At 38.5% G+C, this 24908-nt stretch overlaps 1 protein-coding gene across 1 annotated transcript in view; it reads right to left on the bottom strand.

Annotated features, from left to right (window-relative positions):
* Window positions 1–24908, bottom strand: part of ASCC3 (activating signal cointegrator 1 complex subunit 3) — a 254794-nt gene that overhangs the window by 144787 nt on the left and 85099 nt on the right. Inside the window, exons 11-12 of the mRNA XM_060753089.2 lie at window positions 13946–14110; window positions 1660–1836 (exon numbers count right to left, since the gene is read on the bottom strand). Of these exons, the coding sequence (XP_060609072.2) occupies window positions 1660–1836; window positions 13946–14110 (342 nt within the window). The remainder of the gene's footprint in view (window positions 1–1659; window positions 1837–13945; window positions 14111–24908) is intronic.

Here is a 24908-nt window from a genome sequence, read left to right as displayed (position 1 = left end):
CTATGGCTATTTAGAATAGACTGACTGGTTTTGAGCCTGGCATGTTCCTCTCGGGTAAGACCAGAAAGGGCAAACCACCAAAGCCACAATTTTCTGGTGCAGATTTAACTTGCCCCTAGAAGCATATATTAACATGGAAGAAAAGTAATTTTCCATTTGCTGTCTTGATTTTAACCTTTGCATACTTCCTGATTCCTAATTAAACCACAGTTTTCAGGGGTTGTGGTTGTGGGGTGGGAATCAACCATTAAGGCAGTGTGTGGTTCTCTGCAGATGCAACACTCAACTACTCCTTTGGACAAAGGAGTACTGTGAGCAAAGTATGAGTTAAGACTGGGAATTCCTTGGCTTCATTTTAAACTGCTACTGCCTTAATGAAATAATAATAATAATAATAATAATAATAATAATAATAATAATAATTCCATTAAGGCAGTAGCAGTTTAAAATGAAGCCAAGGAATTCCAAGTCTTAACTCATACTTTGCTCACAGTACTCCTTTGTCCAAAGGAGTAGTTGAGTGTTGCATCTGCAGAGAACCACACAGCTGAGCTGTTTCATGTGGCCAGAGGACTTTTGAATCTTTGTTCTTTGAATGGGATCCCTGACCAGTCAGCACTGTGAAGCTTTTGCTAAGTACTTTGCAGACAAACAGAACAGATCAGAACAGACCAGACCTGTTCTGACTTGGATGAGAATTTGAACACTGTTCCCATGGATGTGACTTGGGTACGTGCTTGTCCAGTTTTGATGAATAATTGGTTTTAATATTGTCTGAATACTGTTTATCATGTTTTTCATATACTGTTGTTTTAACTTTTGTGTTTTCCATTTTTTCTGTATTTTCTATTAGTATTGTATTATGTTTCAATGGCATTGCATTGCTGCCTAGTGTCAGCTGCTCTGTGTCCCTCAGTGAGGGGGAGCGAGTGGGATATAGAACAAAGTAAATAAATAAAATAATAAATAAATAACTTCCCAGCTAGGAAATAAAATGGAAACTGTCATATCTATCATTGAACCAAAATATGCAATAATGAGAATGCTGTATAGTCAAACTATCAAATCCAAGCTTAATGAAGAAAAACAGAATTACAAGTGCAATCAATCTTGGAAAAGATGAGCTGCATATTTCCTCCTATTATGCAATTTCCTCTTACAGAGACAATTCTGTGTTGCTGCAGTGTTTTCAAAATGTGCACATTTGTGAATCAGGTGGAACTACTAAAAAGATAATACAAAAATGAGCCTCACACATAACTTCCATGTTGTTGCATAAAAAGTCCAAAACAACAATCACACGCATTCCCTCTAATTGATGTAATATGAGTCACAATGCAATCCTGTGCATATGGAGAGTACAATATTCTTCTACCATAACAGTTAGTTAGCTCCTAGTACGTGTCTTTAGGACTGCAGCTTAATCTGTCTTTACAAGAAAACCTCCTTAGAGCACCATTAGTTTCACTGTCAACCAGAAGAAATCAGGTGTTGAAGAAACAGGCTATTCAAAAGCCAGCAGCTTCTCCTCTGGACAGCAAGGAAAATGGCTCTCTGTGCTTTCCCTTGACCACCACTTACTCCATTCCTTTAATGTCAAATATTGATAAAGTTCCCTCACTATTGTTTTTCAAATCTGTTAACTGAAAGAAAAACTACCTTATTGGTTGTCTTGATCCCAATAAAGGTCTGCCCAAGGGGAACAGGTCGAAAACGGCCATCAAAATAAAATAGTCCGATGTAAGGATTAACATGCAGAAATGTAGCAACATCAAGGTAATTAGGAAGCGTTGCTGAAAGACCCAAGATTCGAATCATGCTTTGCGTAGATTCAACCTGTAACAAAAAAAAAAAAAAAAAAGGGGGGGGGGGAAGAAAGACTATTGTAAACCCAACTTCATGAAAGCCTTGTACAAAGCTAGTTTTATTTTAAGTAAATATAAAAATCAACAATGTCTACAATAATAAAAATAGCTGGTGGGAATATCAACATTTTGTGCAGTGTGTGTCAAAGAAGTGGAAAAACCTATACGCATGGGGTTTTATTTTCCTGCTCTTGACTTTTCTCTCATTCCTTCCTCTCTTTCCTGTGGCCACAAGAGCCACAAGAAACATAAGAGATTCAAAGGATGGGTGACTTCTTCATTGTCCTTTTCTTCTACTCTATTTATACCCCCCCCCCCAAACTAAAAACACCCTGGGCAACAAAGCAGCTTAAAAATTAAACCAGGCATAATAAAGATGAAACATACAAAAGGGCAACATTAAATTGAATGAATAATTAAGAATATTAATAACAGTTTAAAACATACAATTAAACTGGTTAAAGAGCAGTTTAAAAATAACACATGGTATACTTTTAAAAGTCCTTTCTTTGAAAACCTTCACTCTCAAAAGTCAATGGGTCAAAGGAAAATAAGAAACAGCATGACCAGTGAGGACATATTTGACGTGAGCTCACAATGCTTTCACACAAAATCTCACTCCTGGTTTCCTCTAAGCTTTCCTCATTCAAATAGTTTAATTAAGAAAAACATTCCAAAAAACAAAATAAAGTAAAGTCTCATACAAACAAGCTATAGAAACACAGAAACATTTCTGCCTAACCAGGTGCTATTAGACCTAATTTAGAAAAATGAAAAGCTTTTGTTTGCTTCCATTGTCCAACAATTGGAGTCCCAAACTCTTGCCAATCTGCTATAGATCACTGAGAGACATGCTCTCAAACAGTGGATACAAAGAATCGTTCCTGAAGTTATTCTTATTTGGGGGGGAGGGGGGGATTCTTACAATACGTTTTTCAAGGACAAATATGTGCAGAGCAAATATTTATTTATTTATTTACTATATGTCTACCCTACCCTTCTTAGCCCAAAGGGGACTCAAAATTATGGCAAAAATTAAAGTGTTAAAAGAAAGCAGAGTGGGAATTTTGGACTTCAGCTCCTACAGTTCCTAACAGTTCATAAAATGGCTGGGATTTCTGGGAGTTGAAGTCCAAAACACCTGGAGGCCCAAAGATTGGGAACCATTGCTTTAGGTAACAGGATACTTTCCTTGCCCAACAGTTCATACCGTGCTCTAATGATCTAAACTTTTAACCTTCTGTCTTGCACTATAAAAGGAATAGCCCCTGTACATGACACAAAATCTTCAATTGGTACAGGGCATAGCAGCATATCTTACCTATTTTTGAAAGGTAGGCACATGCTCAGCCTATTCTGGGACACTTGGATTGCCTGTGCCTAATTCAATATGTTGGTTTTCAGTTTAGTCTAAAGCCTTGCAAGGTTTGGGACCTCTAAATGTGACTCTTCCTATACGAGCTCAGCAACTCGCTGAGATCTACCCGTTGGCTATGACCAACGATGGTCTAGAGCAGGGGTCCTCAAACTAAGGCCCGGGGGCCGGATGCGGCCCTCCAAGGTCATTTACCCGGCCCTCACACAGGGTCAACCTAAATCTGAAATTACTTGAAAGCACATAACAACAACAACAATCCTATCTCATCAGCCAAAAGCAGGCCCACATTTCCCATTGAAATACTAATAAGTTTATATTTCTTAACATTGTTCCTCATTTTAATTATTGTATTATTTTTAAGTGTTTTTTACACTACAAATAAGATATGTGCAGTGTGCATAGGAATTAATTCATTTTTTTTTCAAATTATAATCCGGCCCTCCAACAGTTTGAGGGACTGTGACCTGGCCCTCTGTTTAAAAAGTTTGGGGACCCCTGGTCTAGAGCAGGCCTGAAAAACGTGTGGCCCTCCAGGTGTTTGGGACTCCAACTACCAGAAGCCCTAGCAAGCATGTTCAATGGTCAGGAACTTTGGGATGTGGTGGCCAAAACACCCGGAGGACCACAGGTTGTTCAAACCTGGTCTAGAGTCAGGATCCTGCCGTGGTTGTCTCCAAATTCTAGAATCGATTCCCTAAAAACGTAAAGATATAATACTTCTTTGTTACAATTATTTTCAGCAACAGAAGGGCAACTCATTGGACTACAAGTCAAATCAACTAGCCATTACAGACAATGGCAAATGATGATAGGAGTTGCAGTCTGAAAAACAAGTGGAGGGCAACAAGTGACTTATGCCAAGTCCATTTTACTTTAAATGAAACTAATTTTCTTTGACTTTTTCCAGTGGCTGTGCAATTTTATTCTTCTAAACTATCTAGAACTGCTGGAAAAAATGGTATAGAAGCAGTAGGTAGGTAGGTGGATGGGCAGAGATATAAATAGACTGTAAAAATAGAGGCAAAATGTGCTTCAAGAGAATTGCTTCAAGAATCTTACTTGGAAAAGCCTCACGGGAGCAGTTCTACTTTTAAAAATTAAGATTTGACAAGACTTGCTTTTGATTAAAAGGGAGCAATTTAATTTGTACACCAAGTAGTCTGTAGGCAACACTGTTCCACATTAGGTTGGTAACACCGAAACAGATTTGAGTCAAAGAGCAATCCTGTCATGATTTATAGGTGTATCTAATTGACAGGTAACTGTAACATTGTAAGAAAATATAGGCACCGTATCATTTCTGCAATTACTGAAAACTAGTGCATGAAAAGGAAAGGAGGAGCGTAGGAGGTTTTTATGGTCGTGTCAAGAATGCCTTTCTGTATTGCCATCTCTAACTGCAAGAAATCTAAGGCAAAAATACCAGGGACAAGAGTTATTGTTTTATCATCTGCAGCTAAAATCGTTCCTTATACGACCTAAAAACCACACACTTTTAATCTGTGAGATTTCAAAATCTTGAAAATTATTTTGATAAAGATAATTAGTTCATATACAAAACAAAATTTAAAAGGTTTAGTGCCAAGAGAATTTGATAATACACAGATTGAAATGTATTTAGAATGTAATTGTTGGCAATACCATGCTGCGGATACTGACTTCATTATGACGGAAGGGGAAGAGCGAGAATTTTCAATACAGATTAGAAGGTTAATTGCAGAAAAGGCTGGACATGTTAATCCCTCTTGATGCAAAAAATGCCAACGTTAAGTTATTTTAAGGAAATCTTTCTTTCAGGAGAATTAAAATTAGAATTAAGCTAACTAATTGAAGCAAAGGTTTAGATAGCTGCTAAGTTGAGACTGGGACATATCTATAATGGAAGAATAATTCTAGAAACAGCCAACAGCATCTGTCTTCATGGTTTTTTTTTTCTGTAGAAAGACAACAATATTTATACAAAAGTGAATTGCTTTTATTATGTACTAAATGACAATGCAACTATGTTAATTTCTATGCTATATTATATTGTAATGGGAGTGGTTTTTAAATGTGAAAGGACATGTATTGTTTTGTACCAGAAGAGCTTTTCTCTGGATTTTGTGAGTACTAAACATTTCGCCTAACAAACCAAGGGCCACAATTTGTCCAGTTTGTTAGTAATTATGAGGTCATTTTTCATAAGGTAAGGTTAGGAAACAATGGACAGGCACTAAAATGAAATGTCAAAATTCTACACATAATCAGTTACTGACAAAAGCTAAAAACAGAGCAAGTCAACTGTAATGGTCAGTTTTCATTAAAAGATGTCTTGAAATCGTATTGTTGAAGGCTTTCATGACCGGAATCACTGGGTTGTTGTAGGTTTTTTTGGGCTATATGGCCATGTTCTAGAGGCATTTTCTCCTGATGTTTCACCTGCATCTATGGCAAGCAACCTGAGAGATAGTGAGGTCTATTGGAACTAGAAAAATGGGTTTATATATCTGTGGAATGACCAGGGTGGGGCAAAGAACTCTTGTCTGTTAGAGCTAGGTGTGAAAGTTTCAACTGGCCATCAAATGCTAATCAAGGTGATCATTTGAAACATTCACACCTGGCTCCAGCAGACAAGAGTTCTTTGCCCCACCCTGGTCATTCCACAGATATATAAACCCATTTTCCTAGTTCCAATAAACCTCACTACCTCTGAGGATGCTTGCTATAGATGCAGGCGAAACGTCAGGAGAAAATGCCTCTAGAACATGGCCATATAGCTCGAAAAAACCTACAACAACCCTGTGTTGAAATCAGTGAAAAGCAAAATTAGAGAGAGAAGGGGGGGCAGAAAACACCCCCAAATTAGAAAACAGCATTCTGACATTACTACAAGCTACTCCATCTCCCGCTTCTTTCAAAAGATTTTCCTCCACTCTTCCGGTAAAAGAGGACTGAAAAGGGGACTGAAGAAGAACCACTACATATGAAAAGTAGGAAGCTGAGAGGGATGTAAAGACTGAGATTAGCAGCCTCTGTTCTGGTGGAGGTGGTGCAACATTTATCCTTCATGTATGGTTGAGATCTAGAAGTCTTTCTTTTAGATATTGGGGAGTGGGGAGGCAAACTTGAATTTAAGCAGTGAATCTTCTCCTCAAGAACTGGAAGTGCTGTTTGTTCTGGAATACTTGCTGCTGCTGATTGGGAATGTGAACATATTTATGAAAGATTTCTAATTATTATTACACAATTTTCAAGAATGGATCCTATGCATTTTCCTACATGGTAGTTACTATAGTAGGGAAACACTAGATCCAAACAGACTTAGTTGCAACATACAGCAACTTCAATACACTTCTTTGAAATCTGTTACAACTACAGCATCCATAATAATAATAATAATAATAATAAATTTATTTGTACCCCGCCACCATCTCCCTGAAGGGGACTCGGGATGGCTAACATGAGGCCAAGCCCAAAATTATAGTACAGCAAAATAAAATAAAATACAAAGAAGCAATAATAACATCAAAATAAAATACATGAAATAATAAAATAAAATAAACAGTTTACAAAATAACATGATAGAGAAACAGAACACAGTGGGCAGGCCAAATGCACTAGGATAAAATTGATAAAGCCCTGGATGACATAAGTAGTGGGAGAATGTGTTTCTGAGGGAAGAGCTCAAAAGGAACAAACAATGGGTTTAGACCTTCATTAAGGGCAGGAGGAAAGTGCATCATGAGGATGAAAACTGTAGTTGGACAGACAAAATATGGAATATATGTTCACTCGCCAAAGGCACATCGGAAGAGCCAACTTTTTAGGTCTTTCTTAAAAGCTGCCAAAGTAGGGGCTTGCCTAATCTCACTAGGTAGCAAGTTCCAAAGCTGAGGGGCCACATTCTTCCTCCTCCACCTACTGAGCATGTAATTGTAGCAACTATGGGACTAACACTGAAACATATGATATCTACGGGATATGAAAAATCTTCATTCTTAATCCACTCTCTTGCATCAACCAAACAGGATTGGTGCTTATTTTCTACTAACCGAGCATGTTAAATATGCTAAGTACATTATAAGAGTCAGAGCACAGAGATTGCCATTAGACTGAAAACAGCATGCATGTCGAAACTAACACATCAAGGTATATTTTAAAATGGCTTTTCCTCAGCAAAGCAACATTTCTTCTACCTGTCATCCCTTCCAAGATCTTCCTCTTCCTACATTCTCCCAAACAAAGATTCCCGAAGGTTGCATTTTGAACATGCAACACACCTTCCAGAACTTTTTTTTGTGTGCCAAGGAATGACTGAAGAGTCTCATAAGAGAAATAAGTGTACATTTTTTGAAAGTGATCTTGTAGATGTGTATATAAGGAGCAGAATAAGACATTTAGATTAAAAATACAACAGCATGATCCCTCTGATTTCTCAGAAAACACCCTTCTTACTATTCCTATCGAAAACAACTGGTGAGAGACTGGGGATCTTATTGAAGAACATAGTACTATCCTAAATGTTTGTATTTCTAGCAAGTATTTCTAGATTCTAAAAAACATTTTATTTATGAAATACATAATTAATTAATTAACATGTACAGCTAGTTGTAAAAATGTGCAAAATGTGTATACACTAAAAAGTATATTCAGTTGACAATACAAGCACTGAAATGAATATACATTTGCCTTAACTATGCAGAACAAAATACATTTGTAGCTAGGCAACTACCCAATGGAGTAATGCTACATATGAGTTAATTTAAACAAAAATGAATCCTGATGTTTGAAGAATCCTAACCTCACTAGCCTCTATTAATAGCACTCTTAAGTCAACCCATGAGGTAGGCTAGGGAACAAAGGCAGCAAATAGTACATAACATTAAAAGCCTAGTAGTTCTGTTCTATTCTGCAATGGATGAACACCCATACCATTTTGTCTGAGATTGCTTTCACACCTGACAGCTAAAAAGCACAACTGTCTCTTTCCCTACAATCTCTCTCTGTGTTTATCTCACATGTGACTATTAAAGCAGAATAGAATGCAAAAAGCGTGTCTCTATATATGCTATTGTCAGGAGGAGTAAGAGCAAATATAGTCCTCAAACCATTCTGCAATTTAATGCAATTTTAATTGCAGAATAATTCAAACGCTCTTACCACTCCAAACTACTGCATGTTTACTCTAAAAGACAGAGGAAGCAAATCAATCATGCACTAGTCCAACCACTGGGTCACTTCATTTCTTCACCGAATCCCAGATCATAATCTCTAATTGGGTATCGGGACCACAGTGAAATTTGCTCTATGTACATGGAAATTAGAAGTCTTTTGCATAGATATAGCCTAATACAACAATCCATAATGCTGTGTCATAGTGGGATTTTAAAAATAATGGACAGAGAGTGGAAAATTAAGAGATATAAGGTCATAGATAATTTTTAAAAATAGAGATGGGAACATATGTATGCCTCATTTATATTGTTCAAAAAATAACAGCACACGTTTCAATAAAAACTTCTCTTCTAATATTTTCCAAGATGAAAGTCTCCTGAAGGTTGAATGTTACCTATCTAAATAAATGCCCAAAAGCATTTTGGATTTGAATATTTGTGTTTGCATATATGTACATAATCTTGGAGATGGAACCCGATTCTAAATTAAAAAAATCATTTATGTTTCATATACACTTTATACACATAGCCTGAAGGTAATTTTATACACAACATATTTATTAATGTTTTTCATGAAACAAAGAAAGCAAAGACATCATGATCTCATCCAACCATGTAGAAAATGCTGGAAGTTTTGGAAGAAGTTGCTGCTGTTTTTTGTTGTTGTTGTTGTTAGTACAGTAAGTGTATAGTGTGCTGTGTGAAGTGGAAGTGCATCTTTGACATTTGGCAGGAGGAATGGTGCCCTGCTGCTGCTCCTGGATAAGTTACAGGGTGGGACCAATGGAAAATACCTTTTTGGGCATTTTTAAAGGAGATTTTATTTCTAAAAAGAAATTCCTAAATATCAGGGGATAACTCAAATGTTATGAAATTTGGTGGGCTAACGGTGGTAGATGTGTCCTCCAAGTGTGTAGCCATTTTCATCTCGATAGCCTAAAAATGTTGGGAAGGGGAGCCCGAGAAGCCCCTCATTGCCACCAATGGGACAAATCTTGCCACATTTCTCGACTGTGGACCGAAAACAGCTATTTGGGTGCCCGTTCATTTTTGGGAGGTGCGTGAAAATGGATCTGCGGGTCTGCCAAAATTCAGATAGCAGAAACAGATGGTGGTTCAGCTGAAAATGCACAAGCCTAGGAGATAGTGTGTAACTGGAATACATGGAGATGCTGAGGGCTCAATATCTGAAGCCTAAAGCAGAAATAATTCATAATCAAACACAAAACTTTAAGAGGAGAAATATTATCTTAGCAGGGAAAGAAAGACAATATTAGACCAAAAGTATGGAAACAAAAAAGAAGGATGGTATTGTTGGTAGTTCTACATTTAGAGCATCATTATTTCCAACATGTTAATGAGTTACCTCCATCAATTTCCTGATCTGTATTACATTATATTTTATATTTTTTTCTTCAGTTATATAGCTCTTTTTCAAATTGAAAGCATTTGTGGTAGATTAAAATATTTCCTAATCTTCACTCTAGCCTCCAACCATTGCCTGCCCTGCAATGAGGCAGATTAGCCTAACTTGCATCTTCGTCAAGAATTTAACACTATGCTTCAAATATTCCAATGTGTTTTCAATGTAATTCAGTGCTATAAGCATATTTAGTATTTCAAATATATTCAGAATAAGCCTAAACTGGAGGTGGGGAGCAAGTGAGATTTTATCTTTAGTTTCAGGATTGCATGTGCACAAATAAAGCTACCATACTAGGAATTCAGCAATTCCTAGAGATACTTGATCTGACCAGAGCAATCTCATGTGCAATGTGGCCACTACTTTCATACTAAACAATTATAGTGCCTTGATTCTACCAGACATGACCACATTTTATGAAATATTGAGATTTGTGCTGTAGCAAATGGCATTTGGAATTCTCAGCCAAAGAGCTGTTATACCTCACTCACCTATATGGGCCTACTGTGTGATAATATTCTGCATGCTGTGCAGGAACCATTTTAGTTTCACCCGGTGACAAGGACCTTATTTACCACAAGGTAGTGAGCATTTTTAGACTACTGAATATACTCATGTTTAAATTGACCTTGTGTACATGTGAAGGACAGGTTTGGGGCCAAAATCGTGGATTTTGATATCACCTGTGCATCAGTCAAGGGTCATTTTGTGGAGAGGGGGAGATGCAGGCATCACTTTAGGGGATCAGCCACCACAGGCCACTGACACCGCTATTTTACCATCCAGGCATTCTAAAAGTTCTTTTGCCACTCTGCTCAAAGAAGGGGGTGATTCTTTTTAATATAAAAGTTAAGGCACAGTATTAACCCTTATAAAAAAAAGGAACTATTCCCTCTGAGTAGAGTGGCATAAGGTGAGATTCTCCTAATCCATTCTAAAAGAATCTGAAAGACGAGAAGGCTATTGTTATTTTTTTTAAATAAGAGTTAAGGAGAAGTATTTACACTGACCTGTGGAAAAGTCAGTCCAGCTTTTTGGGGTTAACACAGTAATAATTCAAAACCAATATTCAAAAATGAGGGAGGAAGAATTAAAAAACAAATGTCTTCCAATGCTGAGCTTTGCAAGGCAAAGGAACTTTGGTGAGACCTTGTAGAAACAATAGAACCCTCTGAGAGGGACTGGAAACTGATACTGAGTTCCACACACTCCTCCGTAGAAATGGATCTTTCTTGAATATGTTTGAGACTATCCATAAAAATCGGGTAGCAACTGAAATACATTTTCAGAATGAAGGCCTTTACAATTTCTTGACTATATTTATACCCCGCCCTTCTCACTCCATAGGGGACTAAGTGCAGCTCAATTGCTGCTAGTGTTATCGTTCTGGTGTTGTTTGCTTTGTTTCCCAAACACATTCTCAAGGATATGTTTGGGCAACAAAGGAGGGATGAAGAGAGTTCCTCTGTTCTCTTTGCAAACCAGAACATGTTCTTCTGAGACTTCTTTCATAGAACCTGGAGTAGACAGTTCTAAACTGAGATGGAGGAACTTCTCCTAATCAGTTAAACAAGTATCTAAATCAGAAAAGATAGCTATGATCACACCTGCCAAAAGGTGACACTGTAACATTTTTATTTGAGCCAAAAAGAGAAATTTCAACTGCATTAATTTGCTAAGTGGATATTACTGAATAGTACAGTTACATGTTTTTCCCCTTCTATTTTAAACGTTTAAGCATTTTCATTTTACATCCGTGTTATTTTCAGGAATGCACAACTTGAAACATCAAAGCTACAAATTAGTTTCAGAGGAACCTTTTGATGTTGCATCCATAGCATATGAGCAAGCTCAAAGCCTTTTTCGACTAAAAAGTTTTGTAAATTCAATTTAAATAACTTGTAAAAGCAACCTTTAAAAATTCACAAAGTGCATAATGTGCATTTATGCTTTCATACTCTTACTTAAGGTCACATCAGTAATTTCAACACAAAGCTAACATCCTGCAAAGTACTTGTAGCTTGACCCTTGAACTGAATGGACCAAAATCTTTGCTTGGCAAAAGGACGCTAAAGACTTTCAGACACACCACTCCCCCACTGGGCTTTGTGATTCCATCTAATCCTCAAAGAACTCTCTCTCAAAATCACAGGAAGAGTTCTTCAGAAGCTTATGACTGCGTTGCTCTTCTAATCTTGCAAGGGTTTCTGGTTTTCTGAATTCTTTTAATTTTGATTATCTACAACTGCTAAATGTTTAGGCACCTTTTTACATACCTTTATTGCTAATACAAAAATCTCCTCCAACTCTAAAGTTTAAAAAAAATAATTTTCACAGTTGTGCTGTATCTTAATGTGTAATGGTACTAATGACCTTTCTTTTTCCATGAATGTTAACGAATTCAAAAATGCTTCATCACTTTCTGAGTAATCTACATTTCATGAAGCTTTCCTTTTCAAGTATAAAGGTTACAGAACCTGAGCACATACCTAATATACGTATTTCACAGGCATTTTGCTGGTACACAATATTTGGTTTCTAATAAAAAAGCAGGTGGAATTGCTGTTCAGCATGCTATGTATGATCATGTCAGAATACACCCTTACATTTTATGCTGAGAAGTCACAACTTTTGTTCAGAGAATAATTCAACTTTATAGTTAACCATGCTTAAAATTTCAGTTTTGCACTCCTTAGGAGCATGTACATTCATTCATGCTGATATCAGTATGGGTTTTTTATCTTGTACCGCTAAACATTGTGCTCCTTCTTTTAAAAGAGGCCACCCACTAGGAAACAGATGTAGGTAATATTTATTTGTTTATATCCTGCTTTCATCCAGTCCTGGGCAGAAGGTGGCTTACAAGAGCTAAAATATATACAACTGAAAAAAATTACAGCATACAAAATTTAAAACACACTTAATCCGCCATAAAGGCATAAATATTAAAAAGAATTACAACAAATATAAAACACCATAATACATGAAAAGCTCTTTCCTCCTGAACCGCTGTCCTCAAAGACCTACAAAGAAAAATATTTTCACCTGGCTAAGGATAACAAGGAGGTCGCCAATCTAACCTCTTTAGAAACACAGTCCCAGAGCCTGGGAGCAGCTACCAAGGTGGACCTCTCCTGTGTTTCCACCCAATGCACCTTTGAGTGTGGTGGAACAGAGAAAATATAAGACATGAGCAGGCTCATATAGAGGAGTATTTCTCAAACCTGCTCCTCCGGGTGTTTTGAACTTCAGCTCCCAGAAATCCCAGCCATCTTACCAGCTGCTAAGAATTGTGGGAGCCGAAGTCCAAAACATCTGGAGGAGCACAGTTTGTAAAACTCTGGTATACAGAGATACAATTCTTCAGATAACTCAGAACTGAGCCTTATAGGCTATTTGGATCAGCAGTTTGATTTGTGCCCAGAAACACACTGGCAGGTAGTGGCACTGTTTCAACAAGGAAGTTGCAGATAAATATTAGCTGCTGTGAAGAACAAAATAAAACAAAAGATCTAACTAAATAACTTTATCAGTATATCATCCACACACTTCTGGAACTGTAGGCAGATTTCAAAAATCCTTATTTATGTCTACAAAAAGAAAAGTTCCTCATCTATACATTATTGGATATCAAACCTATTCTTACAAAATCTTACTCTCACTGTTTCCAATGCATCTGCTTAAACCGAGAGATGCCTGATAAAGGTAACACAACATAAACCATGCAACCCAGGAAAGCATAGAGAGAACACAATGATCTAGGTCTTGCGGCAACTGCACAATATTTAAAATTACCTAATCAGATCAAACAACATGAACAGGATGCTTATCCACCAACATACACTGTGCATTTGTATATGACAAAGAGAATGTCTTTATTTAAATAAATGACCAAGAACAAATCATTATGAACATATTTTTCTTATCCTTTTCATTACAGAGGTCCTTTTGTTCAGTTCTCTCCTCTCAAAAGACAGACACACAGAGAAATGAAAATTCATTACCTGATTTTGACAGCTTTTATTGACAACTAAGTGACTCGGAGCCAGTTTAGGCACAAGGATGAATCTACCCATAACCATTTGATGTATTCTAGGAAATTCCCTCACTTTAGAGTTATACCCACCTGACGCAAAGTGCGTGCTACCAGACTTTCTAGTACAGGTCCTCTGTCTTCATGTAGCAGGTGCACTTCATCAAGAATAAGGAGCTTAACAAGCTGGGAAAGAGCTACATCACCAACACTCTTTCTAGTCACAACGTCCCATTTTTCTGGAGTAGTCACAAGCATCTGTCAAGGAAAAAGAGAAAAGAAGTCGTATTGTCAATTCAAGGCGTGTATTTATTTTTCCTTTGCTTAAAAAATGCTGAGATGTTAAAAACTACTCTTTAAGTCAATGAAGTTCAGTCCATACATCAAGAAATCACTCAGCTGATGAGACTAGATCCATTTCAGTGGAGGACAGAATTAGCTTACCGGGGGCCAAAGGAGACTTGATATAGAGAGAACTATGTAGGTTTGTAGTGTGCCTCTCTGACAAATAGCAACTATGGATTAGATTCCCTCCATCCCCAGGATAATAAGGAGAATCAAGCACTATTTCCCCACCCCAAGCAGCAGGTTTTTGATCAAAACTCTCAAACAGTTATAATAGTTACATAAAACTTTAAATGAAGTCATTTTTAGATTTTGATGCCATTCAAAATCTGGGGTTCAAAGTTGAATCTTATTAGGCTTTAATGTAAATTCAGCCAAGATATGGAATATATCCCTCCTGTGCATCACACACTGACTTCTTTCACAATATTGGAAATCACAAAAAACAAAAAAACAGACAAGGAAGTGCTGCACCTCCATATCAACATCAGCCAGAAGATGAATTCCCAGGACCGGGACAAAATAGACAACCCCACTTACAGGAAAATGGAGAAAAACATGGTTGTCCACACCAACAGACAAAAACAAAAATTCCACAAACGCCAAACGCAACAACCGAAACCAGAACTGGATACATCGCGAACCATCATGAACCTGACAAACAGACAACTCTCTGAAGACCAAGTATCCATACTAGCGAAGGAGAGAATGCCTCTAGAACATGGCCATATAGCCCGAAAAAAACTACAAAAAACCATACCCCACCTCAAAACATCCCAAGAGTAAGGATAGCAAAACCTCATTAGTAATCAGTCTAGTATTATGAAGTATTCATTGAATCCTGGCCCATGGCTGAATTGAGTTTATGTGCATAGTGGTCAGACTCACTAACTTCTTTAAGTGCTAACATTTATGCCTTAATATTGGAGAATTTAATCATACCCTGCAGGAGTCCAGAGTAACCTCTTAGGTGTTTACTGCCTGGCACTTCCTACGGAGATTTAAGGGAAGTTATTTGTTGTGTATTTGCATCCCTATAGTACAAGTGATAAATCATTGCTCTGAAAGCAATAAATCTCATGTTCCAAGGACATGCAGAAACATTGCCTTCCTCTTTCAGTAAATGGAAAAGGCAACTAATATCCATTAAAACAAATCTTACTGGATAACGTCAAAGGCACCATCTATACTGCCATATAATGCAGTTTGAAACAGCATTATATGGCAGTGTAGATGGGGCCAGATTCAAGACATACCTTGTAAACAAAATGATACTGACAATTGTAATCAAACCAGCATATTACAGAAGATAAGGTTTGTGTGTTAAAAACTCCAATGAACACTTGGATAATCTGTTTTTCTCCCAATACCATTAATAGCTGATTTGGTGTATCTAAACATGAATTTATACTACAGAAGTTATATTTATTCACTGTGGTCTTACTTAATCTTACAAAATGCCACAGATGCTGCAACACATATTTATGGCAAACTTGTGCAAAAATATTTTGCTTTGGTTCACTCCTGCATCTCTCTTTAGACAAAACGGCACTAGCAGTTATTGTTAGCTCTAGATCTCCTAACTCCCTCTGTGATATGCCATTGAGGGTCTGTCTAGACAGGAACTTTATCCCAGGAGCTCTTGGTTCAAAATGGAGGGTGTCCAAATGACGCCTCCATTAAAGGAGAATTGGTTCGAGACAAAGCAGGAAAACCCTGCTTTACCCTGAATTAATTAGATAGCCAATTAGATCCAATTAGATCTGATGCGACTAAACTCTTGGCCAAGAGATTCTCAATTTTATAAAATGTTTTCATTTTGGTTCGTGAAAGGCCTGGGTCTAATGGGGTATGGCCCTGTGTGGACAGGCCCACAAGGAGTCCTGGGATTTCTCTGCAGCCTATCCATACACTCATCTTGCACCTTCTGGGTTCCTGGAGCCCAGAAGGTGCAATATTGCCCCCCTTCTTCCCTTCCCCCAAGCCCTAAGAAGAAAAAATAACTTACCAGTCACCATTACGCCTTGCAGCATACTACCTGGGATGTACCAATTATGCCGTGAAAGCGAGGGCGGTGGAAAATAGCTTCTGCCTCCCTCTTGTTTTCTCGGTACATTCCCAGAAGTATGCTGCAAGTATGCATTCCTGGAAGTATGCAGCTGGTAAGTTATTTTTACCTTTTAGGGCTTTTGGGGTGTGTGGGTGTGTGTGGGGGGGTGTTTTTTGTCCCAGTGCCTGCTGGAAAGCCTGGCAGGGCATGTGGACACCTCCCTCCCAGAAAAGCATGCATTTTCTGGGGTATGTGTGGACTAGAACCCGGGCGCAATTGCTTTTATAAAGCATTGTTGCTCCCAGGTTGTTGTTTTTTTGTCGTGTCAGGAGCGACTTGAGAAACTGCAAGTCGCTTCTGGTGTGAGATAATTGGCCGTCTGCAAGGACGTTCCCCAGGGGATGCCTGGATGATTTGATGTTTTTATCATCCTTGTGGGAGGCTTCTCTCATGTCCCCGCATGAGGAGCTGGAGCTGATAGAGGGAGCTCATCCGCCTCTCCCTGGATTCGAACCTGCGACCTGTTGGTCTTCAGTCCTGCCAGCACAGGGGTTTACCCCACTGCGCCACTGGGGCTCCTGCTCCCAGATTAAAGGGCTATGTGGAACCGCCCAGAGATTTTGCTGCATTTGTGCCTGAGACTGGGGTCGGCTTCCAGAAATAATTGAAAGGAACTTTAATTCATCTACTAGCAGCTTCTAAGAAAAGTTGTGGAACTGAAAATGTTCTAGCATTTCTCCTTAAATCCCATTTGAGAGTAAAGAGCGACATAAAAACAAACCAAAAACCCCAAAACAAAACCCCACCCAATAATTGCCCTCTACCTGCCCCCAATAGAATAGGAAGCGGTCTTAAAGTAACTTAGCTCATTGGTTCATGTAGCTCAGTACTGTCTATAGTGAGTGGCAGATTTTCTCTAGGTTTACAGGAAGGAGTTTCAGAAATGCCAAAGATTCTACATTATGGTTGTGATTCCTTGTCCCACTCCAAAATGTTGTAGTATGAAGAGCAGCTTGTCTCATGTTCTCAACAAAATAAGCTTAAGATTTTTAGCCTATTGCCCACTAAAAGAAGACTACTTAGCCACCCAATAATGTAACAATAGATTGAAGGTCGAAATACATTGCCCAGCACTTTGCATCAAAGATCCTAACATTGGACATGAGAGGGGGTAGGATATGCATTAGTTATCTTCTGCCTTTACCATGTACTTCTCCGATATGGAAAAAGCTGGGAATGTTAGTTATTTAAAAATGGGAAAGGCAGCTCACACTGTCACCCCAATAGATTGTGCCCAGACTTAGTTTAACCAGGCTCTAACTTTCAACTTTGCTTGGACACCAACTGTGGTTTTTAATGAACCCACTGATGTTCTAAGTGGTGCATGTACATCCTGAATTTATAAACTGTCATCACACCATTACAGAGGCAACTTATTAGCACTTTGAAATGAGCCATGTCAACCACAAAAATTAGCAGCTGTAATTTTCATAGAACATTAATTAGCAAACTGTGATGAAATATATTTAGCAATGCATATTAAGAATGTAAAGGTGTGAAATGCTACAAATGCAAGCTACTTAGCTAATTTGCCAAAGCTAAACTGGTACCGCTGCAATCACATATCCTCCCTGTGCCACAGTCATGCTGTCACAATTTAAAATAACAAACAGATGCATGTTCCTCCCCTCCTGCTTCAGTTTTTAAAGTGTTTAGACACATTCTGTATTAAGTATAGTACTCTTTAATGAAAATCTAAATAATGCCAAAAATTAAATGCAGAATTCTATACACTGTTACACTGAAAACAATGTGAACACAGGTGCTACGCAATCTCCAGCCTTAGATTTCAAAAGGGCTCTGAAAGTGCCACAGCTGGTAGAGCTAAGCTCAAAGCCAGAATATTCTAAAAATATTACTAAACAATAACATGTTAAAAAAAGTCTGATTAACAATAGTGGTTTGGGGATGAAACATGGGATAACCACTGGATAGAGCTGCTTGAGAATCTTGATATGTCCAAGAGCAGTCATAGAGCCTGACAGTTGTTGAGATGCCTGGATAATGATCCTTTGATCAACTGTGAACATGCAAACATAACATCAGACCAGAGAGAACACCAGCTAATTCAGCATGGGGAAACCAGCTGCAGCAGAGTAAAGGTGAAAATCAACCTAGAACCTGAAACTCATCAGTTGTCATCTCCCCTAAACTTGAAAGAACTCAGAGAAGCTATTAAGCGATGCAAAACTGGTAAAGCACCTTGCCTAGATGACCTAACGATGAAGCAAATCAAACACTTGGGCCACAAAGCTGAAAACTGGCTTTTGAATTTTTACAATCAATGCTTGGCACCCAAACAGATTCCCAGGCAATGGAGGAAAACTAAGAGTATTGCCATTTTAAAACCTGGTAAAGTTGCCTCCAATGCCAGGAACACCAACCACTCTCTCTCTTATGTCATCTGCATAAGGTAAAGGTTTCCCTCTGACATTGTTCAGTTGTGACCAACTCTGGGGGTCGGTTCTCAACTCTATTTCTAAACCGAAGAGCCGGTGTTGTCCATAGACACCTTCTAGGTCATGTGGCCAGCCTAACTATATGGAGCGACATTACCATCCTGCCAGAGTGGTACCTATTGATCTACTCTAGTGTCACTGTAAGAAGTGACACTTCTCCATTAGCATGTGGCAGGGCTCAGGTTGCATAGGTCTCAAGTCTCTATAGATCTTAGGAAGCTATTTCTTGATTTAAGGCATTTGCTTGCTGGTGAAGAGGATGGGCCGGAGATGTCAATGCCTTGGTCTTTTCATTACACACTGCTACTTCCCGACAGATGTCAGGTGGTGCAATACTAGCTAAACAGTATAATTTCTCCAGCAGTGTAGGGCGTAGACATCTTGTGATAATGCGGCATGTCTCATTAAGAGTCCCATTCACTGTTTTACCGTGGTGACATGTATTCCACAATGGGCATGCGTACTCAACAGCAGAGTAGCAAAGCGCAAGGGCAGATGTCTTCACTGTGTCTGGCTGTGATCCCCAGGTTGTGCCATTCAGCTTTCGTATGATGTCATTTCTAGCACCCACGTTTTGCTTGATATTCAAGCAGTGCTTCTTATAAGTCAGAGCATGAGATAATGCTATTAAATTGACTAGGCCCTGTTATTGAACCTCAGCTTATTGCACAACAAGCAAGTTTCAGATGAGGGAAAAACTGTACAGCTCAGTTCTTAACTTGACCAAGTATATTGGAGTATAGGAAGACTATGAGAAAGGTTGCATTACACAAACAGTTTTTGTGGACCTTATGACAGCCTATGACACAGTTCAACATATAACATTACTGCATAGAGTCTACCATATCACCCAGGACTACAATTTTACAAAAAATTATCCAGACCCTCCTAGAAAACTGCAGCTTCTATGTGGAGTCCAGGGCAGGAAAAGTAGATGGAGGAGGCAAAAGAATGTCCTACCTCAAGGCAGCATTCTTGCACCGACTTTGTTTAACATTTTTACTATCAGCCACAACCACCACTCACAAAGAGCTTTATATACCCTGATGACCTTGACCCAACAACACAAGCAAAAAACTTTGAAACAGTTGAAAACCAACTTATTAATGCCCTGAAGGATCTCTCCAGCTACTTCAAAGATAACCACCTGAAGCCCAACCCTACCAAGACAAATGTGTGCTTTCCACCTATGTAATTGTGAAGCCAACAGGAAACTGAAGGCTGCCTTGGAAGGCCAAGAGTTTGAACACTGTTCCTGCCCTAAATATCTTGGTGTTACCTTAGATCGAACACTAACAGTTAGGAAACACTGTGTGAACACCAAGCACAAAATAGCTTCACGCAATAACATTATGTGGAAACTTCCTAATAGTGCATGGGGTGCATACCCAAAATTAGTAAGAACACCAGCCCTTGCTTTGTCTTACTTAACTGCTGAATATGCCGGCCCTTGTGCCCACACAAAGCAGGTGAATATAGCACTGAATGAGACATGTAGAATAATCACAGGATGTCTTAAACCTACACCTGTTGATAGACTCTATAAGCTAGTTGGCATTGCTTCCCCTGATGTGCGACGGGAAGCTGCTGCCAATTGTGAGAGAAATAAGGTTGAACACTGTGAAAGCCACTCACTCTCTGTGTACCAGACTCCTCCTAGTAGATTTAAATCAAGGAAAAGTTTCATGAGAACCACCACTCCTCTAAATGTTCCTCCAACAAAAGCAAGAATATCCCCATGGGCAGCAACATCAGGCAATTCCAACTGGATCCCCCCCCCCCCCGCCCATGAGGGTCTTCTTCCAGGGGCAAACCAAGAATGGGCAACTTGGAAGACCCTGAACAGACTCATAAGTGGAGTGGGCAGAACAAAAGATAATCTGGCAAAAGTACCTAGAAGAATCCTCTATCTTGTGCGACTGAGGAGCAGAACAAACAACTCACTATGCTTGCCCACAATCCCCTGCCTGCCTCATGCACAGAGGAAGAACTGTTTAAAGTGACAGACAACGCAGTCGCTCTTGCCTGTTTTTGGTCAAAAATATTTAGCTGTTTGTGATCCTTTTATTTTACATTCATTTATTTGTGCAATGCTTTTGACATAAAATCAATAAATAAAGTCAGTTCAAAATAGAGCAGATGAGTACTGCAATGTTCCATACTGCATGTATACACCCTTTCTTCTCCTAGAGCAGTGGTTCTCAACCTGTGGGTCCCCAGATGTTTTGGCTTCAACCCCCAGAAATTCTAATAGCTGGTAAACTGGCTGGGATTTCTGGCAGTTGTAGGCCAAAACACTTGGGGACCCACAGGTTGAGAACCACTGTCCTACAGTAAAAGATAATTGATTTTACTTTACCCTCTCTTGCAACCAACTTTCAGTGTTCATGACAGGTTTCACAGATAGGCATTGCATCTTCATTTTAGCATACTGAAGAACTATTTGAAAAAAAATCTTAAAATGCTTTCCTAGAAGCTTGTTTTTGTTCTACTTCATCAGCAACCCTGCAAAGTATTCTCATTTAGATCACCATTATATACCACTTCAATTCACTCCACACAAAAACAGCCAGAAAATAAAGTGTCACATTTGGTTAATGAATTGGAACTCATGCAAGACATTTCAATCTGGCTCTTGTATCAGGGCATAGCAAAACAGAAATGGGTTAACTGTCAATATTTTGAGTGTCAACTTCCATTTTTCTCTGCCCATGTAATGCTTATCCCCCTCGCCAGCAGTGTCCAGATTATGATTAGGAGCTACTCCAAAATTAGTTCCATCACAGAGAAAAGAGAAACTATATGTATGTGAAACATTTCAGCTTCTCAAATTTAAAATCATTTTGAGAATCTGAAATTAACTCCACTGAAATTCCAGCATTTAAAGCTTTCATAGAGACGTAGGTTGCAGTACTTTGCAGAATTGCAAGGCAGCAAGTCTCACTAAATGAAATTGACTTTTTTAAATATCTGAAAGATACACAGTAGCACAGCACCAGCAATATACCGTCCAAGCGGTATAGTTCTCTGTTTCTTGAACTTTGAAGAAAAGTCATCTCAAATTATAGCCAATAATATGATTCTTTATTATGGAAAAAACCCAGTGAAATGTCAAATTGTAATGCTATCGAGGTATAATCATAGATGAGTAAAGATTCAAAATAAGATGCTATCAGAGATCTCTTTACAACAACTTTTAGTGCTAGGTAAGACTCAAAACTGGTAAATGTGTTGACTGTTTTCTGACACTTTTATAACAGAAGACAAGACACTGCTTTGGGAACAAGGGGTCCAATGTTAGAAGTAAAATTCCAGATTTCTAGGAGATATATATATATATTATAGGGATAGCTGTGTTCACTGTTACAAGTACGGAGCTTCTGAAGCTTGGCTTTCTTCATCAAGCAAAGATGTTAAAAATCATATAGGATTTCCTTTAAGTGTTTTGCCCTTATTTTTATTATTTAGCCTAGCAATGATAAAAAATCAATACAATTAACTTCATCCAGTAAACAATTTACCTTGTAATAGTGACTGTAATCTGCCATCACATGGCAACCCTATAAATGAGAAATATTTAGGAGCCCCTGCTATTAACAGCCCTACTCAGATCTTATCTTGCCTTATATTTATTATTTAGACTTCTGCCCATACTTTAAATATCTGGGAGGTTGAAAATTCATCCTAAATACATTACGTACAGAATCCAAGTGACACAAGTCAATAGATACAATTTTTTAAAGCCTGGAAAGATAAAGAGGAGTTTACCTGGAGTCAGAAAAATAACAGAATGGGTATAGGGTGCAGTGGGGGCAAGTGGCAATTTTTTGCCCCTACAGGCTGCCTTATTCCAATTTGGAAATGACATTGGCTGACTTCTTTCTGCCATTTTGGCCAATTTATCTGTTTGTTTTTTCAAGTGTTGCGGAGGACCTAGAGATGGGAGAAGTAAATCACTACATGGGCATCTGTTTTCGTATTACATTGTGTAGTTTTGGTGTGAAAACTCTCCTGCAAATTGGTGGGGGGCTTTGGAGGTAGAGTTCAAGGGCTGCCATGGCCCATGACCCATACTTTCCTGCTCTAAGGGGAAGATTTTTCAAGACAGGGCACCAACAACTGATAGTTTCTATTACTAGGGGACTATCCCACCAGATGTACCTCTGAAAGTGACTGTACAGGAAGAAGGGCCTTGTCAGAAGCTAATTTCTATTGTTTCCCGAAGGCACCATAAATCTTCTCTGTGACATCTTGAGGCCAGCTGGGGGTGTCGGAGAAGAGACTTAAAAACCTATGGATTGACTCTTTCCAGTAAGAAAGTTGTGAACAGGGAGAGGCAGGAGACAGGGAGATCAGTAGAAAATCAAGAGTTGTTGGCGAAATCATCATTAGCGTATTTCTATAGCTGTAGAGATCTGAGCAATTAAAGCTATTTCCAAATGAATTTTTGTGTGTGGTCTTCGTTGCTGGCTAGAACCTGCAGGGACTGACAGGCCTTCCCAGTCAATCTCAAAGTGCAGAGTGATGTGTAAGGGAGAATAATCTAGAACTGAACCATATAGGCTTTTATAGGTCAAAATGAACACTCTGAATTTGGCCCAGAATCTGACTGCCAGCATTCTGAGATTAAAGACATAAAGGAAAGAAAGACAAATATTGCAAATAGTATGGATGCAAGAGAAAATGATATATTTTGGTTTACAGTGGCTTGTGAAAAAGATAAAAGTCAAAACCCCTGTACATACATGTTTTAAGGTTAAGACGGTTGTTCCATACCAGCAGAATTTTAATGATCAGGGTGAAAGAGAAAAACTGACTGAATGCTTTGAGAAATTCAATACTACAGTAAAAAAAATTAGCCTCTCAGTATGCAAGTTGAAATAATGATCTAAATGTATTAAGCAGGAGGGCAATTCATGTTATTATTGTACTTTCTTTGCCTTTTTTCACTCTTGGCTTCACTAATCATGAATATTCTAACCTCTGATATTCACTGTCAGTTTTGATTGATGCCAATAAACTCTTTAATCAGCTATGACAACTTTCAACAAGAGCACTTCACAGCTCACAGAAATCAATCCATTCACATTTTTCCCCTCTTTCAATCACTTTGTCGTCCATGTTTACCTATTACTGTAGCAGATAAAATGAAATACATACTTGTAAGGTATAAACATAAGGGTGGCGTACCCTTTGAGAGAGAGGATAATTATTCAAAAATATTAAATTAGAACATGTAAAAAAGGCAAGAGAGGAAAAATTTTTTAAAAAAATCACAAACCTTCCCCCACTCACACCCTTGATTCACTATACACAAGGTCAGAAGGCAGAATGGGATCTACTGGTTGACATAGGTGATCTGAAGTAGATCAATGGCAGAAACAAAATTCTCCTCTCTAATAATTTACTGAAATAATAATAGTAATAATAATAACTTTATTCTAGTATCCCGCCACCATCTCCCCGAAGGGACTTGGGGTGGCATAAACATGGCACAAGATGCCTACAAACAGAACATAAAATGAAAACAATTTAAAAATACAATTAAATAAAACCTCTGAGGAGCTTGCCACAGATGCAGGCGAAGCATCAGGAGAGAATGCTTCTAGAACATGGCCAGGCAGCCCGAAAACCTACAACAATCCAGTGATTCCAGCCATGAAAGCCTTCAACAATACAATTAAATAAAACATATGGACATATAATACAACAACTAACACTCAATTAAAAACAGCACTCATCAAGCAATGGTGGTAAACTGCTATAAATGTGGCCAGGCAGTAAACAATCAAACTGGGAATAGAATAAGTGCAAAGCTGCAGCCATGGGAAGAGGGCATGGGATAAAGTGAAAGGCTACATAGAGAAAGCTATTGATGAGGATAACTGGATATATTTTTAAGATGGTATATAAATTAAGTTCTGACACTGAAATCAATTTCTTGGGCTCAGTATTCTGAATATTTGTGTCCTGAACCAGGCTTTACATGATAGGTTTCAAAGTTTTAGTAAAAAACAAACAAACAAAGAAACAGAAGAGATCCCCCAAAGACAGAAATCTGCTCACTTCTACCATGCCTAACTTACCTGGAGAGGCCTTGCTCTCGGTCCCGCCATCATCACAAGCATGGCTGGCGGGGATG

This window comes from Anolis sagrei, chromosome 1 (genome assembly GCF_037176765.1).
Source record: "Anolis sagrei isolate rAnoSag1 chromosome 1, rAnoSag1.mat, whole genome shotgun sequence".
In the NCBI taxonomy this organism is placed as follows: domain Eukaryota; kingdom Metazoa; phylum Chordata; class Lepidosauria; order Squamata; family Dactyloidae; genus Anolis; species Anolis sagrei.
This window is presented reverse-complemented; position numbering and strand designations above follow the sequence as displayed.